Source organism: Oratosquilla oratoria, chromosome 8 (genome assembly GCF_046742065.1).
Source record: "Oratosquilla oratoria isolate Oo_2021 chromosome 8, ASM4674206v1, whole genome shotgun sequence".
Taxonomy (NCBI): Eukaryota; Metazoa; Arthropoda; class Malacostraca; order Stomatopoda; family Squillidae; genus Oratosquilla; species Oratosquilla oratoria.
Genome location: NC_134784.1, coordinates 52,629,852 through 52,647,313, shown reverse-complemented (window position 1 = coordinate 52,647,313; position 17,462 = coordinate 52,629,852). Strand labels below are relative to the sequence as shown.

At 38.4% G+C, this 17,462-nt stretch overlaps 2 protein-coding genes across 6 annotated transcripts in view; one reads left to right on the top strand and one right to left on the bottom strand.

The window, feature by feature from the left end:
- Positions 1-1,872, bottom strand: part of LOC143027725 (putative Ras-related protein Rab-33) — an 80,391-nt gene extending 78,519 nt beyond the window's left edge. Inside the window, exon 1 of one of the 4 annotated variants that reach the window (XM_076189207.1) lies at positions 1,726-1,872. Coding sequence is in view for 1 of the 4 variants with exons in the window: in XM_076189205.1 (XP_076045320.1) it covers positions 464-566 (103 nt within the window). In the remaining 3 variants the exon portion in view is untranslated. Of the gene's footprint in view, positions 1-463; positions 582-1,725 lie in introns of those variants that run through there. The other 3 variants (XM_076189206.1, XM_076189211.1, XM_076189205.1) reach the window with 3 other exon arrangements.
- A 310-nt stretch (positions 1,873-2,182) lies between these two features.
- Positions 2,183-17,462, top strand: part of Naa15-16 (N-alpha-acetyltransferase 15/16) — a 70,974-nt gene continuing 55,694 nt past the window's right edge. The window contains exons 1-4 of one of the 2 annotated variants that reach the window (XM_076189200.1): positions 2,183-2,369; positions 9,137-9,215; positions 9,597-9,859; positions 10,722-10,856. In XM_076189200.1, the coding sequence (XP_076045315.1) occupies positions 2,310-2,369; positions 9,137-9,215; positions 9,597-9,859; positions 10,722-10,856 (537 nt within the window). In that variant the 5' untranslated portion in view covers positions 2,183-2,309. Of the gene's footprint in view, positions 2,370-3,656; positions 3,711-9,136; positions 9,216-9,596; positions 9,860-10,721; positions 10,857-17,462 lie in introns of those variants that run through there. The other variant, XM_076189201.1, reaches the window with a different exon arrangement.

Sequence of the window (17,462 nt, the reverse complement as noted above, 5' to 3'; positions counted from 1 at the left end):
TATATATATATATATATATATATATGTATATATGTATATGAGTGGCAGGGTGGTAAGAGAAACACCAAGAATCGATGAAGTTTTAATTACTGACGTTTTGCTCTTAACAGAGCTCTGTTAAGAGGGAAACGTCAGTAATTACAACTTCAATGACTCTCGGTTTTTATCTCACCACCCTACCACTCATTTCATCATCCATTCTTCAACATACTGTATATAATATATATATATATACATACATATACATATGCAGTCCGACAACATATCAGTTTCCAAATATGCTTCCACTGAGCTCAATGTCAGTCTCAATCATGTTTGCAAAGAATTGAATTTGAGAAAGTTGATATGGTTGATAAGAAGAAAACATTATATATATATATATATATATCTATATATATATATATATCTATATCTATATATACTGTATATATATATATATATATATATATATATTAACACTGACCATATCTATCTGTATATAACTTCATCTCTTCAATATGGGTCAATTTCTTGCAGGCAGCATCAGTCTGATGTATGATGATCTGATGATGCATCACAATGCTCATGGTATAAAATATAAAGTTGGAGCTGTATTACTAATCCTCTTCCACTTTGAATATTATTAACCACAGAAAATATGATCAAGCCAGTTCACAGAATATGTGGGTGACTCAGTTACAACTACAAAATAAATATAATGATGATGCCTCCTGTACCCACTTGCACCTCATGATGCCTACATAGGCATTATCATATGGAAAGGGTTAAGTAAATTCCATTTCATATGAAACTTGGCTGTGTGTTATGTATGACACTGGAATCCTGGAGTATAGTGCTCTTGTCTTTAAACACAATTTGCTGTTTCCTCCCTCCCATTCTAAATGGTTTCTCAGGATCAGAAATTAATCATTTGTAATGAAATTAGAACAGAGAAGAACCCCTTATATAATCTGGACAAGTTTAAGAAAATATATCTAAATTAAAGAATAATATGTTTCAATACTAATAATTATTGGGAAATGATAATGATCAAATGTATCTCCTACAACTATTCAATTTCATGCATTCATTAAGATTTGCAATCAGGTATCCCAATTGTAAAAATATTCCTTTATATGTAGAATGGTTGAGACTTTGACCACAAAGAAAATTTTATAGCTAGATCTACTGTATTACTCAGCCTCCCCCACAATCACTTCTATTATAGTAATTCATGAAAATTTTATCAAAATAATGATTAATATGTATTCCTCAAAATTAACTCCTTCCCTTAAATCCTTTATATCCCATCAATCTCAGAAGCTTCAGTCATACCAGACCAACTCAGCATTGATGGCCTTGAGGTGACTGGTTAAGGATTGGGGCAGCAGGGTTATAACAAAAAAATATATATTTTCAGTGGTATCCTATACCTAATCAGTATTGAGTATACCTAACTCATTTGACAACATATCCTTATACCCTCCATCCCAGTACAACTCCTTCTCTTACAACCTGTCATTATATTGCCCCTCAGTCTTGGGTACTACAACCACTGTTACATATGATTATGATAAACATGATAACTTTAACTTATGCCCACTATTTTGGGGGAGGCCTTGATACTTGTGACGTGAAAAAACAAATGTATTTCATGTTTCAAGTGGTGGGACCATTATACTTTAAGAGTGCTAGTATGTATGTGTGTGGTAATATATTACATGTGAGGGAAAATAAACATGTTACCTTTGTCTGCTACCTCAATTGAATATGAGTTCGTGTTACTATATTGAATCACAACCTGTCAAACTGTGCAGCTGGTAGAGTAATTCAACGAAATAGTAATTACATTATCTGTCTTATTATTATTTTCCAAATGACAGAAATGAGTAAATGCAAATAATCATTGTATAAGTATATATAGAAATTTTTAAATATCAGTGTAGGTTTCTATATCTGTATATAAATGAGATACAAATGGTAATTGAGTTGAATACCTCTCTTGTTATTTGTTATTACCAAGTAACCTCCATGAAAACCCTTGTATATGTATAAATATAATGATATATTTCATTAGAATATATTAGTTGTTCTTATTTTATTTTATGGCACTTTGTATTGCCAATTTCATTATAATTTGCCTAGTTGGTAATTATTTTGAGCTCTCCAGTTTTGACGCCATTGTTGTTTACATGACGTCATATCCTGTACGTCACCTCCGAAAGCCGCCATCTTGGCCGGTACCACGCGGGTTTTTGGACAAATTAAGCTTAATATTACTTGTTAAGACAATTTAAATCGTAGCACAATAAAGTGTCTGTAAGACAGATATGGACCCATCTAAACAACAACTTCCTCCGAAGGAGAATGCTTTGTTTAAGCGGATTCTGGTAAGGTTTTTAAGTGCATGGTTTGTTCGTCTTCACTCTCGTAAGAAAACAAAACATAGTAGTACTCAAAATTGGGCTTAGACTCGGCCTTTCTTTTAAAGTAGAAATTATTTTGTTATCAAGCACTTATTTTTGTTACATTATAAATCGTTTTCAATGGTGTTTAGGGGGCGTCATCGCCAATGATTGCAATAAAGTAAACATGGGGTTGATGAGCTTCATGAGGGCCACATTTGGCTTTTTATTCATTGTAGTTCCTTGACAATCTTGAAATCCCTGACAGCTTGAGTTATAGTTAACACGCATTTCAATGTTCTATGTTATGTGGTATATAGAATTATTGGCAAATGAGGAGATGGAATTCATAGCTAATCTTATATTGAGAGCCTACAGTACTGCATAATATGATTTAGTGTTGATACTGGCAAGAGCTGGAGATGAGGGTATGAAAATTTGAAATCAGTTAAAGTTTAACTGGCCTAAGTAAAGCACAGTAGTAGCTATGACAAGATCAGTGGTTTGCAGAACAAGAAAAATAAAAATTGAAAGGTATTTTTTCTCACCAATATCCAACATGTAGCACAGAATGCAGACTTATGATTCAAATACAGAGGTCCACCTTTCTAGATCATATTGCCTACTCTCCTTTCTATATAATAGGTCACCTGTTACTGAAAAGTACTGACCATGTTTACATGATGCAAAATATCTCTTGGAGTCAGGTTTTAGTTGAGTTTCGGGTTGCACTACCAGTGCCATATGATGAATATGTTTATATAACATTAAATATTTCCTGGTAATACCGTAATTGTTTTTTTTGGAGTGCACATAGTTCTGTAGATAAAGAAAATCATGAAAGTGTCTTTTCACTGAGAAATTTTTGTAATTCAGAATCTAGTATAATTTTTCATATTGTAATTTAGTGGTGTAAGCACATAATCATAGTAATTGATACATAGAATAAATATATAATTAGATAGATATACTCTTGAGTTCTGTGTGTAATATGGGAGGCACTCCAGTTACACTATTAGGACTAAAGCAGTTTTTTGACTCATTACATTGCAATAAAAGAAGTTAGGTTTTGAAATTTATGTAAACTAGTAATAAGAAATTTGGTGGGGTGGCATAGGGGATAATGAATAATAAACAGTAATATAGTTATATATACTGAAAGGCATTTTTGCTATAATATAAAAGGAGTGTCCAAATCACAGTATACAACCAGTCTTCACTCATCCCATACAAATTCAAAAACTCATTCATTGTCTCTCTTATCCAAATTAGCACCTCAGGGGATAAAGTGTCATCCCTGATCCCTACTCAATGCTTAGGTCAAAGGTAAAGTAACAACATATAGCATCTCCACAGTAGTCAGCAGTGCCCAACTGTTGAAGCTGGTTTTCCCCAACTGCATCATTAAATGGCAGTCTTACCCCCCCCCCAACCCAATCAAGAAAATGTAGAACAGAAAAGTAGAAAATCCATTGGGCTGCATCATTTCCTCATCCATTCACAGGTACACTCTACTCACACCTATCTCTTTTCCCCTCCCTCTCTGTTTGACAGACAGTCCTCATGCATTGAGTACCCCATTCACCTTGTCCATCTATTCTCTATCTTCCCATAAGTTTACTCCATTCGCCTTCATCTTCCACACTTTTTGCATCTTCACTCATTTTTTCCATTTCATTTAATTTTCACTCGGTAAATAATGATGATGATGGTGGTAATAATGATTATGGTAATAATTTGTTGCTTTGATACCTAAAGATTTCTCTGGAAATCAGTCGGCCTGTTCTCCCAGGAGGCCATGGCCTCATGTTCAGCCCCAAGATCACTCAATGAAGAGATATTATGTTGCTATATTGCCGTCTGATGGGGAACAAGTGAATGATAATGTATTATGGGCTTGTGTGTCTTAATGTGATGATTGCATTTTGGGCATTTGGTGCTTGTTGTCAAGCCAAGTATGTTTTAGAACTTTAGAATGTTGGTGACCCAAAAATAAGTGTGCCAGTGCAACTCATCATGTGAAAGAATTGTCTGTAGTTTTGATTTTTGGGGAAATTTGGCAGTGTGTTAAGGAGTTCTTGTTTTGTAATCTGTGTGTGTGTACGTGTTTTTATGGATACTTTGTGGAGTGGTGGGGGTAGGTAATAGATATTTGTGTAGAATACTGCTAGGAATAAACATTAAACTTCTGTTTGTGTCATGTTGGTGCTGGACATTCTGTCGTTGGCTTACAGTAGTAGGAAGAAAATATTTAATATTTGTCATCTCTCCCTACATGAAATGGTGGAAATACAGTCAAAGTTGCTTGATGTTTTGGTGTATGCATTGTGGGGCTGCACCCTTGGGTGAATTCAAGCATTTTTATGGGCTATCACTCATAAGTACCCATTTTTGGTGTGATAATGAATTAAAAATATTTAAGTTATTGCTGCAGCAAGAGTTGAGGAACTGAATTATAGCATATTTACAATATGTAGTATCTACACTACCATAATGTAAACAATTTTACTTCCCTTCTGTCTGGTCATTACAATTTTTTTTCCATATTGTTTGTCTATGAATGGGAATTGATCTGTATCAAAGGTCCCAAACTTCTTTTCAATTATTTTTTGTATTGTCACTACTTTTTAGTAGTGTACAAATGTTTACATGTATGTAGCTAGGCTGTATTTTTCCTTCTATGATATTTATTGGGAGGTGGTCAAAGGGGAAGTCTTGTATGGTTTCACATATTTGGGTTTAGAGGGAGGGTGAATAGATTGCTATATCTAGGGCAGTTGTTTATGTTGAGAAGGTTATTTGGAGATGTGATTGCTAGAATTTATTATGTTTTGGTTGGTGAATTGTTCAAGTATTTTGTTCCCTCTTTGGTTTGCTGTTTGCATGTTTACCCAAAGTGGGTTGTGTGTATTCATGTCACCTGCCATTATGTGGTTTGTTAGTGTCTTGAAAAATTGGAATTAGGTTTACAGTATGTTTATATTGGGGTGTGTATGTAGGAATGGAAGCCTTTCAATGTGTTCATGATAATGTTGATATTTATTTGTAAACAAATTGTTTTTGTGCTAGGGTATTTTTAGGAGTTCCAGCTATTTGTGTATTGGTGTATATTGGTGGGTGTGATGCATGGGAGGTGGGTCCATGTGTAGCATATGTTGCACCATATAGATCTGTGGGAAATTTGTGGATTTTATGTTCACAAGACAAGTTTCGCTTATTATCTGCATCTCTAGGTAGGTGTGGGAGAGCAGGTGCTGGAATACTGACCTTACATAAAAACAAATAAAATGAAATATATAAAATAAAAGGGAAGATATGTAGGTAGAAAGTGAGAGAGAAAAATATAGTTTTGTCATGGCCAGATTCAGAAATTAAGTACTGGCCCAATGGGGAGGTGGGTCTATGTGTAGCATATGTTGCACTGGATAGATCTATGTGAGAAATTTGCAGGTTTTATGTTCACAGGACATGTTTATTTTATTTTCTGTATTTTTAGGTAGGTGTGGGAGGGCAGGTGCTGGAATACTCTCTTTACATGAAAAAATAAAATGTATAAAATACAAGAGAAGATAGATCGTTAGAAAGTAGAAAGAAAGAAAAAATTGTCTTGGCCAGATTCAGAGATCAAGCACTGACCCAATGGGTTGCACCTTTTTGTGAAGGTTGGGGTATGTCAGTGTCTTGCAACTAGGTAATGTCCGGGTCTTTGTTGAGGGGGTTTGTTTCCTTCAGTAGATCTTAGTCCTTTCCTGGATAGTGGTACTGCCTCTTGCAGACATATTACAGTAGCAGCAAGGTCATTTAAGATGAGGAAAATAATTTATTTAAAAAGCATTCGAAGGTCAGTTATTATTAATGTTGGAAATTAATGTACTAAAAGTCTTAAGTTTGCAGAAATAAGTACTTTTGTGCATAAATATGTATTTTATAGATTTTGTGTTTGTTTAACATGTGTAGGGGACTGAGATGGTTATAATGTTACAGGCTTTTTACATCTCCATTTTATTTTATTGATTTATCTCTGTTTAATATAAGGTCAGTACTATGGTATTTGCCAACCCAGCATACCTAGCCTGTGATAGTGAAACTAATTCAGGCCACTACATATATCAAACATGTACAAAATCAATGAATTAATTGTATCTTCCCATGCAAAACTTGAGTCCATATCATGTACACATATTTATTTATTCATTTATTTATTTATTTTTGGATGACCTCTGTATTTTTTGTCAAACGCTCCCAAGGCTTAACTTTGCACTTTATAAAAAAAAAAAGCAAAGCTACACGATGTACACACCCAGATTGTATAACTATGAGAATTTTCAAGAAGCTCTAAATGTTTCTATTTTTTTGTGTGAATTTTTAAAAGTATATTTTTCTCATTTTGAGAAAAAGGGATTTAAAAGTTTCAGTCATGTATCTTGGGTAATTATCATACAATTTGTATTATTTTCACACACATGATTGTTTACTACATAGTGAATAAAATTAGCAAAAATCAACTTATTACTACTAGAAAGTGTTGTAATAGTAGGGTCACGATGGATCATTTCACCACATGTTGACGGCAGTGAGGTCAGTTAAATGCTCCCGAGGCTTAACTTTGCACTTTATAAAAAAAAAGCAAAACTACATGATGTACACACACCCAAATTGTATAACTATGAGAATTTTCAAGAAGCTCTAAATGTTTCTCTTTTTTTGGTGAATTTTTAAAAGCGTATTTTTCTCATTTTGAGAAAAAGGGATTTAAAAGTTTCAGTGTCATGTATCTTGGGTAATTATCATACGATTTGTATTATTTTCACACACATGATTGTATAATACATAGTGAATACAATTAGCAAAAATCAAGTGTCGTAAAAGTAGGGTCACGATGGATCATTTCACCAGATGTTGATGGCAGTGAGGTCTCCTCCAGTTCATGTTACCTCCCAATGTCCATTTTTTCTAATATCTTTTTCTATGTACCTCAATCATTTTTTTTATTTCCTGCTTTGCAGTAAGTTTTTTGCTGTTTGATCTATCCATTATGACACAATTTCCTCGTGAAAACTTTGCACAAGAGAATATGAACGAATATGGTGTGAGAAAAAAAGTAATGCACTTCATACGTTCACACAATTAGGGTAACTGATGATTGTATGCTTCATAAATAAGTCAATAACCAATTCATCATACAGTTGTACGCCTGGCAGCCTTGTAGTCCAGTATTTTTTTTTATTTCCTGCTTTGCAGTAAGTTTTTTGCTGTTTGATCTATCCATTATGACACAACTTCTTCGTAAAAACTTTGCGCGAGAGAATATGAACGAATATGGTGTGAGAGAAAAAGTAATGCACTTCACACGTTCACACAATTACGGTAACTGATGATTGTAAGCTTCATAAATAAGTCAATAACCAATTCAGCATACAATTGTACGCCTGGCAGCCTTGTAGTCCAGTATAAAGAGTTAAATCCCCATGCACCATCTTTAAATGGATACGCCCTTATGCCCTTTAAACCGTTGTACATGTCTGCTGTGGTAAGAATTTTCTACCCAATAGGTTCGTATTACTTTAAGGTGCATAAATCACGCAAAAAATAAAATTACATTTTTTGACAATATTTTGCTTATTTCACTGTTGAGTATCCCCTTAAGTACAGAAAAAATGCAAAGTACTAGAAATGGGCAATAGCGGCAAAAGGCCATCCTTAAACTATTCCTTGGGAAGCAAACCCATTACAAAAGCAAAAGAGGAGAAAGACTTGGGAGTGTTGATAAAAGACAACCTGTCACCTGACAGACATATCAGCAGGATTGTGGGAGAGACATATGTATTACTGTAGAAGATTAAAGTGGTGTTATATGTGGATGAAGAGATGACGAAAAAAAAACAACCTGATATGTCAAAAACTGGAATATGTGTCAGTAGTATGGTCCCCACATATAATGAAGGATATAAGTAAGATTGAAAGAATACAAAGGGCAACAACCAAACTGTTCTCCAGCCTGGCAGATAATATAAAGACCAAAAGAACTGGGTCTACCAACTTTGAAAGATCAAAGGTGACATGATTAGTGTTCAGGTCACTAAAGGGGATAGATTGCTCTGATAGAAGAGCTCTAATTAAAGATGGGGCCTTTAAGAGGTCATGGAAGTAAATTAAGAAAGACCACATGTTGAAAGGATGTGAAGAAATACAGTTTTCCATATAGATGTATGAATTGGAATAGCTTAGAAGGTGATATAGCCCAAGGTCAAACAGTACATGAGCTCAAATCTAGATATGATAATTGGAAATGAATGATATAGGTTAAATTGGAACAGTACATGAATTTGACTCTAGGTATGTTAGAAAATTAGAGAATAGGAGACTGGGACCCAGTGAGCATTGCTCCTTTCATGTATACTCCAAATAGGCAAATACCTGTATACACTCAGATCACAAAATAAGCATTCCAAGACAATTTACCAAAATCCCTGTTCCACTGAATACCCACAGACATAAACCCTACTGAATAATCCCTCCCATTACAAGCAAGAAAAACACTACAATAAATTGTAATAATTTCTATGTTGTATGAAAATGTGAATTGAATATTCAATACAAATTCATATAAAGAATGCATCCCTTGCATATATGGAGGGATCAGTGTACATTTATACTTTTAGGACTATAGTCCAGTTCACTTTAATTTAATTTGTATGCATATTACTTTAGGGATTCATTTTATATACATATGTTATTTTCTTTAATTTCAGAAATGCTATGAACAGAAGCAATACAAAAATGGGTTGAAATTTGCAAAGCAGATTCTTGCAAATTATCCAGATCATGGAGGTGAGTCTTGCAGTTAAATTATTTGTCTCGTTTATCTGTATTAGTTGATATATTCTACAGATATATATTAAACATGTATTATTTGAGTATTAGTCCTTTGAACTACAGCATATTTTATTGTGTTTTGTTCTGGATAATGCTAGAGAATTCAGCAGAGGTAGGGACTCTGGTCTGAATGTTATGGTCTAATTGAGTTCAGAGATTCTTATATCATCTCAATAAAATAAGTTATTATTTCATAATGCTAATGGTGTAATAGGAGCCTTGTTGATTATACTGTTTGCAAAGGAAATCTAGTCAAAAGGTTAAGTTTAAATGAATCTGTTGTAAAATGCATTTCCAGGGTATATCATAGTTGGACTGACCACCATTTCTTTTCAGAAACCCTTGCAATGAAAGGACTAACTTTAAATTGCCTAGGACGAAAGGAGGAAGCATACAACTTTGTTCGTCAGGGTCTTCGCAATAATCTTAGGTCCCATGTGTGTTGGCATGTCTTTGGATTGTTGCAGCGCTCAGACAAAAAATACGATGAAGCTATTAAATGCTACCGTAATGCTCTGAAATGGGACAAAGATAATTTGCAGATTCTCAGGGATTTGTCACTCCTTCAAATTCAGATGAGGGATTTAGAGGGGTACAAGGTGAGTGATCATTTGTTAAAATAATTACATTAGCTTATTATTTTGTCCACAGTTGAAATAAAACAAAATATATCCATGGTATTTCATGCACTAAGAGCTGGAAAATGGCCTCAACTAGTGGATAGCTTTCTACTTCAATGAAGCACATGTGCACACACATACACGGCTCAATGGTGCACTGGTAGAGTTTGCAACCGCTACACTAGTGGTCCAAGTCCAAATCCTGTCCAGGGCTGAAATAATTTTAGTAATGCTGCAGTGCAAGTCGTTACTCCAACTCTAGTGGGTGGGGAGTTGGGTGTGTGTGTGCATGTAAGGTCACAACATTATTCATAGATCAGTCATATATGAGCTCTGAGCTCTCATTTGGGAGGGTAAAAACTGTCATTCACAAAGTCCTATTTGTATCTTATGGGAAGGGGTGTCCCATTTTTGTATCTCAATGTCTAGTTTGCTCTTAAATTCATGTTTGGTTTTTGCACACACTATTGTTTCATCCAGTTTTTTCCAGACATCCACTGCTCTGTGTGAAAAGCTCTTTTTTCATGTTTCTTGTATAACTGCCCTTTTTGAGTTTTTTCCATGTCCCCTTGTATTTCCCAACTTACTAAATTGGGGACATGGAAAAAACTCAAAAAGGACAGTTATAGAAGAAACCTGAAAAAAACAGCTTTCCACACAGAGTGGTGGATGTCTGGAACAAACTGGACAAAACAATAGTGTGTGCAAAAACCATACACAAATTTAAGAGCAAACTAGACACTGAGATACAACTAGGTAAGTACTTATAAGAATGAATAAGTCCTTTCATACATACATGTGTTTTAATTTATTTTAATTTTTTCCTTATTTTTCTTCTCAGGAAACCAGATATCGACTCTTTGAACTTCGGCCTACACAGAGAGCATCTTGGATTGGTTATGCAATGTCCTTTCACTTGCTCAAGGATTATGAAATGGCACTTCGGATTTTAGAAGAATTTAGGAAAACAATACAGGTAAATGCTCCAGTAGATTGAGCTCTCACAAAAAGTGGAAAGGGAATTGAGAGATAGGGTTGATGAAAGAATATTGGGATGGTTTGGACACATGGAAAGAATGAGTGAAGAAAGACTAGTAAAAGAGGTGTGGAAGGCAGAGGTGGAAGGAGTAAACATGAGGGGTTGACCTAGGACGAGATGGATGGATTGGGTGAAAGGGTCTTTGGGGAAGAGGGGAATGTCTGTTGAGGAAGGAAGGTAGAAGACAGAAGATAGGGGTGAATGGAGAAGGGTTGTATGTGGATGATCCTGTGATGCATGAAGGGGAGTGGATAGGGGATGGGGGGTGAGGGAGTATGTGTGAGAAATAAATTGATGTAGCCCAAAGGGATTTCTCCCTGTCTTCTCCTTTTCTGCATGAGGGGACGAAGAGGGGGGGTTGCCAATTTAATGAAGTAGCCTCGCTGTGGATGTGCTGTGTCTTGTCATGCTGCCTCTGACCCAGGGCAGTGGACAAGATGCAGGGATGACCCATCATCCAGGAAGTGCCAAGATAAGAGGGTGGAGGGGAGTGGAGTATGTCAGGGATGGAATGGGTGGGAGTGGTTTTTATGTCTTCGTTTTTTTTTGCTATCTCCCTTGTAAGGGGCCTTTGGTATATTTATGTATTATTATTATTATTATGTGTAATAATAGTAGTGGACAGGAGACAAAGATGACCTTTCATTCATATTATGTTGTTATTATTCCCTGTGGTGGGGGAAAAGAATACTGCCAGCAAGTATTTCCACTTGGATCGTAAGAGGCGAGAAGAAAGGGACGGGGATTGGGACCAGGCATCCTTCTCCTTGTAGCCCCACAGGGGACATTCCTAAAAGAAAAAGTAAAGGCATAAGAGGTCTGGGAGTTTTCCAACCGGCTCCCTAAGGTTTGGGTCTTTTAATGTGCGTGGATGTGGTACAGATGAGAGTAAAAAGGAAGAGATAAATAGTATGTGAGAAGAAAGATGGATGTTTTGGCTTTGAGTGAAACTAAGTTGAAAGGGAAGGGTGAGTGTAAGTTTGGGAGTGTAAGTGGGAGGTTATCAGGAGTGAAGAGAGGGAAGGGGTGGCTATTCTAGTAAGTGGAGAGATAGGTAAACATGTAGTGGAGTGGAAGGAGGTTTCCTCAAGGATAATGTGGATGAAGGTGAAACTGGGAAAGGAGATGTGGGTTTTTGTAAGTGCATATGGGCCTGGCAGTGAGAAGAGTGTAGAAGAAAGGGAGGCCTTTTGGATATATTTAAATGAGTGCATAGAGGATTTAGGGAGAAATGTCAATGTAATAGTACTGGGAGACCTTAATGCTAGGGTAGGAAATGGTCCAATTGATGGAGTGGTTGGGAAATGTGGAGTTCCAGGAAAGAATCGTAGTGGAGAGTTGATGGTGGAAATGTGTCTAGAAAGAGAGTTGATGATAGCAAATACAGTGTTTCGGAAGAAAGTCAAGCATAAGTACACATGGGAGAGGGTGGTAGATAGAGCGTTAATGGATTATGATAGGAAGAGTTAAGGATGTACATGTGCTAAGGGGAGAGGGTGGGGGAATATCAGATCATTTTTTGGTGGAAGGTAAGTTGAGAGTGGAGGATAGATGGAGAAAGAGGAAAGGGACAAAAGTTAGGGAGGTGCTTAGAGTGAACTCTTTAAATGAAAAGGAAAAGGAGAAGGAGTACAAGAAGAAGCTGAAGGAGGAGTGGGAGGGAGTGAAGGATAGAGTAAAGCTAGGTGTGGAGGAGGAATGGGGATGGTTCAAGGAGGGAGTCACAAAGTGTGCAAAGATGGTGTGTGGAACAAGAAGGACAGGAGGAATTAGAAAGAAGGGTAGTGAATGGTGGGATGAGGAAACAAAGAAGGTTGTAGAAGAGAAGAAGCGAGCTTTCACAGATTGGTTAAAAAATAGGATGAGGGAGTCATATGAGAGGTACAAAGAAAAGAAAAGAGAAGTAAAGGTAAAGGAGGCAAAGAGGAGAGCAGATGTGAAATGGGGTAAGAGTATGACAGAAAATTTTGAAAGTAATAAAAAGATGTTTTGGAAAGAAATTGAGAGAGGAAGAGGAGGCGAATCAAGTAGAGAAGAAAAGGTAAAAAGTGCAGATGGAGAGATGATAATGTAGGAGAAGGCAGTAAGGGGAAGATAGGCAGAATATTTTAGGGAGTTGCTAAATGGAAAGGGAGCTGGGAGATAGGGTTGATGAAAGAGTATTAGGATGGTTTGGACACATGGAAAGAATGAGTGAAGACTAGTAAAGGAGGTATGGAAGGCAGATGTGGAGGGAATGAACATGAGGGGACATCCTAGGATGATATGGATGGATGGGGTGAAGGGGGCTTTGGGGAAGAGGGGAATGTCTGTTGAGGAAGGACGGGAGAGGACAGAAGACAGGGGTGAATGAAGAATGGTTGTATATGGAAGATGTGATGCATGAGGTAGTGTGTGTGAGCAAAATTTTGACGCAGCCCGAAGGGATTTCTCCCCGTCCTCTCCTTTATATGGGGGGACGGAGAGGGGGGGTCACCGATTTAATGAAGTGGCCTTGCTGTGGATGTGCTGTGTCTTGCGACACTGCTTCTGACCCAGGGCAGTGGACAGGGTGCAGGGATGACCCGTCATCTAGGAGGTGCTAAGATGGGAGGGAGGGTGGAGGGGTGTGGAGTGTTTTCGGGGATGGAACGGGTGGGAATGATTTTATGCCTTTTCCTTTTTGGCTACTTCCCTAGTAAGGGGGAAAAAGCCTTGGTATATGTATGTATGCTAAATGTGAAGGAGGATAGGGAGGGAAAGATAGTTGCAGTGGGAAATGCTAAGAAAATGACCGTGATGAGTGAGGAAAATGGAGGAGAAATAGGGAAGGATGAAGTGAAGGCAGTTGTTAAGATGATGAAAGCAGGTAAGGCACCTGGTCTGGATGGATGCCATGCAGAATGTCTAAAAAAAGGAGGTACAGTGATGGTGGACTGGCTGGTGAGGTTATTCAATGTTTGCTGGAGAGAGGGTAGAGTGCCGGAGGACTGGAGGAGTGCCTGTATAGTTCCACTTTACAAGGGAAAAGGGGACAAGTGTGAATGTAGTAGTTTCAGAGGGATTAGCTTGTTAAGTGTAGTTGGGAAGGCTTATGGGAGGATCTTGATTGAGAGGATTAGGAGAGGAACAGAGGGAGTAATTGGTGAGGAACAGTGTGGATTTAGGATGGGTAGAGGTTGTGTAGATCAGATTTTTGTGGTAAGACAGATATGTGAGAAAGCTATAGGAAAGGAGAAGGATTTTTTTTGGCTGTTATGGATCTGGAAAAAGCTTACGATAGGGTAGACAGAAAGGCACTGTGGGAGGTTATGCAGCTATACAGGATAGGAGGAAAGCTTCTAGGAACTGTCAAGAGCTATTATGAGAGTAGTAGAGCTTGTGTCAGGATTAGCAATGGAGAGAGTGAGTGGTTCGAGGTAAAGGTGGGACTTCGTCAATGATGCGTTATGCCGCCCTGGCTGTTCAACTTATACATGGATGGGGTAGTGCGAGAGGTAAATGCAAGGGTAGTGGGTCAGGGATTGGAGATGGTTAAAGAAAATGGAGAAAAGTGGGAGGTGAGCCAGCTGTTGTTTGCGGATGACACTGCGCTTGTGGCAGGATCGGAGTAGGGATTGAGGAAGTTGGTGATAGAGTTTGGGAGAGTATGTGATAGAAGAAAGCTAAAGATAAATGTGGGTAAAAGTAAGGTGATGAGATGTACAAGGGGTGAAAGTGGCAGTAGACTGGAAGTGAGCATTAAGGGAGAGCGACTGGAGGAATTGGATAGTTTTAGATATTTGGGTGCAAATGTGACAGGAAAAGGTGGAGTGAAGGTGGAGGTAGAATGTAGTTTGAGAGAAGCGAGTAAATGCCTTGGTGGATTGAAGAGTGTAATGAGGAATAGACATTTGGGAATAGATACTAAGAGGAGACTGTATGAAGGAGTGATTGTGCCAACAGCACTGTATGGGGCAGAAACATAGAACATGAGAGAGGAAGAGAGAAGGAGTTTGAATGTTTTTGAGATGAGGTGTCTGAGAAGTATGATGGGGGTTACTAGGCTGGATAGAGTCAGAAATGAGGTGGTGAGGAGGAGAACAGGGGTGGAAAGGGAGTTGGGAGATAGGATTGATGAAAGAATATTAGGATGGTTTGGACACATGGAAAGAATGAGTGAAGAAAGACTAGTATAAGAGGTATGGAAGGCAGATGTGGAGGGATTGAATATGAGGAGACGTCCTAGGATGAGGTGGAATGGGCGGGGGGATGGGGGATGAGGTATGTGTGAGCAAAATTTGACACAGCCCGAAGGGATTTCTCCCCGTCTTCTTCTTTTATGCATGGGGGGACGGAGAGGGGGGGGGAGTCGCCAATTTAATGAAGCAGCCTTACAAGGGAGGTAGCCAAAAAGGAAAAGGCATAAAATCATTCCCACCCATTCCATCCCTGAATACACTCCACACCCCTCCACCCTCCCTCTTATCTTAGCACCTCCTGGATGACGGGTCATCCTTGCACCTTGTTCACTGCCCTGGGTCAGAAGCAGTGTCGCAAGACACAGCACATCCACAGCAAGGCTGCTTCATTAAATCGACGACCCCCCCTCTCTGTCCCCCCATGCATAAAGGAGAAGACGGGGAGAAATCCCTTCGGGCTGCGTCAAAATTTGCTCACACATGCTACCTCACCCCCTATCCCCCTGCCCATTCCACCTCATGCATCACAACATCATCCATATACAACCATTCGCCATTCACCCCTGTCTTGTGTCCTCTCCCGTCCTTCCTCAACAGACATTCCCCTCTTCCCTAAAGCCCCCTTCACCCCATCCATCCACCTCATCCTAGGACGTCCCTTCATGTTCACTCCCTCCACATCTGCCTTCCATACCTCTTTTACTAGTCTTTCTTCACTCATTCTTTCCATTTGTCCAAACCATCCTAAAACTCTTTCATCAACCCTATCTCCCAACCTCCTTTCCACCCCTGTTCTCCTCCTCACCTCATTTCTCACTCTATCCAGCCTAGTAACCCCCATCATACTTCTCAGACACCTCATCTCAAACACATTCAAACTCCTTCTCTCTTCCTCTCTTATGTTCCATGTTTCTGCCCCATACAGTGCTGTTGGCACAATCACACCTTCATATAGTCTCCTCTTAGCATCCATTCCCAAATGTCTATTCCTCAATACACTTTTTAGTCCATCAAGGCATAGTTAACCTCTTCACTCCGGGGCACATCGCACGTCTGGCAGCATTAGCTGCCCGACGTGCAATGTTGCGTCATAATAATCGCATTATAAAAAATAAAGTCAGTGCTCAATCATTCGTTCTCTTTCACCCGTGTATTTTGATAACCATAGAAAATTGATGAAGCCAATTTAGAGAGAATGGAAATTGTGTAGGTACGACTACAGTAAATATAATCAAGATGCCGACGTCGGCATCATCTAGTACCCACTTGCTCCTCATGCCGCCTACGGAGGCGTCACCGTATGGAAGTGGTTAATTAAATTCCAGGCTACAAAGTCCTCTGTAAGGGGCACTGTCGTAACCTCCTGATAGGGGTAGTTTGCAATGTTAAACCAAATCAGTCAATCAGTGTATGAATGTATGCATCATTATCATTATTATTATTGTGTGTGGAACAAGGAGGACGGGAGAAAATAAAAGGAAGGGTAGTGAGTGGTGGGATGATGAAGCAAAGAAGGTTGTAGAAGAGAAGTGAACTTTCACAGATTAGTTACAAAATAGGATGAGGAATCACATGACAGGCACAAAGAAAAGAGAAGTAAAGCATAAGATAAAGGAGGCAAAGAGGAGAACAGATGTGAAATGGGGTAAGAGTATGACAGAAAATTTTGAAAGTAATAAAAAGATGTTTGGGAAAGAAATTAAGAGAGTAAGAGGAGGCAAATCAAGTAGAGAAGAAAAGGTAAAAGGTGCAGATTATGAGATGATAATGGAAGAGAAGACAGTAAGAGGAAGATGAGCAGAGTATTTTGGGGAGTTGCTAAATGTGAAGGAGGATAGGGAGGGAAAGATAGTTGCAGTGGGAAGTGCTAAGAAAATGAGAGTGATGAGTGAGGAAAATGGAGGAGAAATAAGGAAGGATGAAGTGAAGGTAATTGTTAAGATGATGAAAGCAGGTAAGGCACCTGGTCTGGATGGATGTCATGCAGAATGTTTGAAAAAAGGAGGTACAGTGATGGTGGACTGGTTGGTGAGGTTATTTAATGTTTGTTTAAGAGAGGGTAGAGTGCTGGAGGACTAGAGGAGTGCCTGCATAGTTCCACTTTACAAGGGAAAAGGGGACAAGTGTGAGTGTAGTAGTTTCAGAGGGATCAGCTTGTTAATTGTAGTTGGGAAGGCTTATGAGAGGGTCTTGATTGAGAAGATAAGGAGGGGAACAGAGGGAGTAATTGGTGAGGAACAGTGTGGGTTTAGGACAGGTAGAGGTTGCGTATATCAGATTTTTGTGGTAAGACAGATATGTGACAAAGCTACAGGAAAGGGTAAGGATGTTTTTTTGGGATTTTATGGATTTGGAAAAGGCTTATGACAGGGTAGACAGGAAG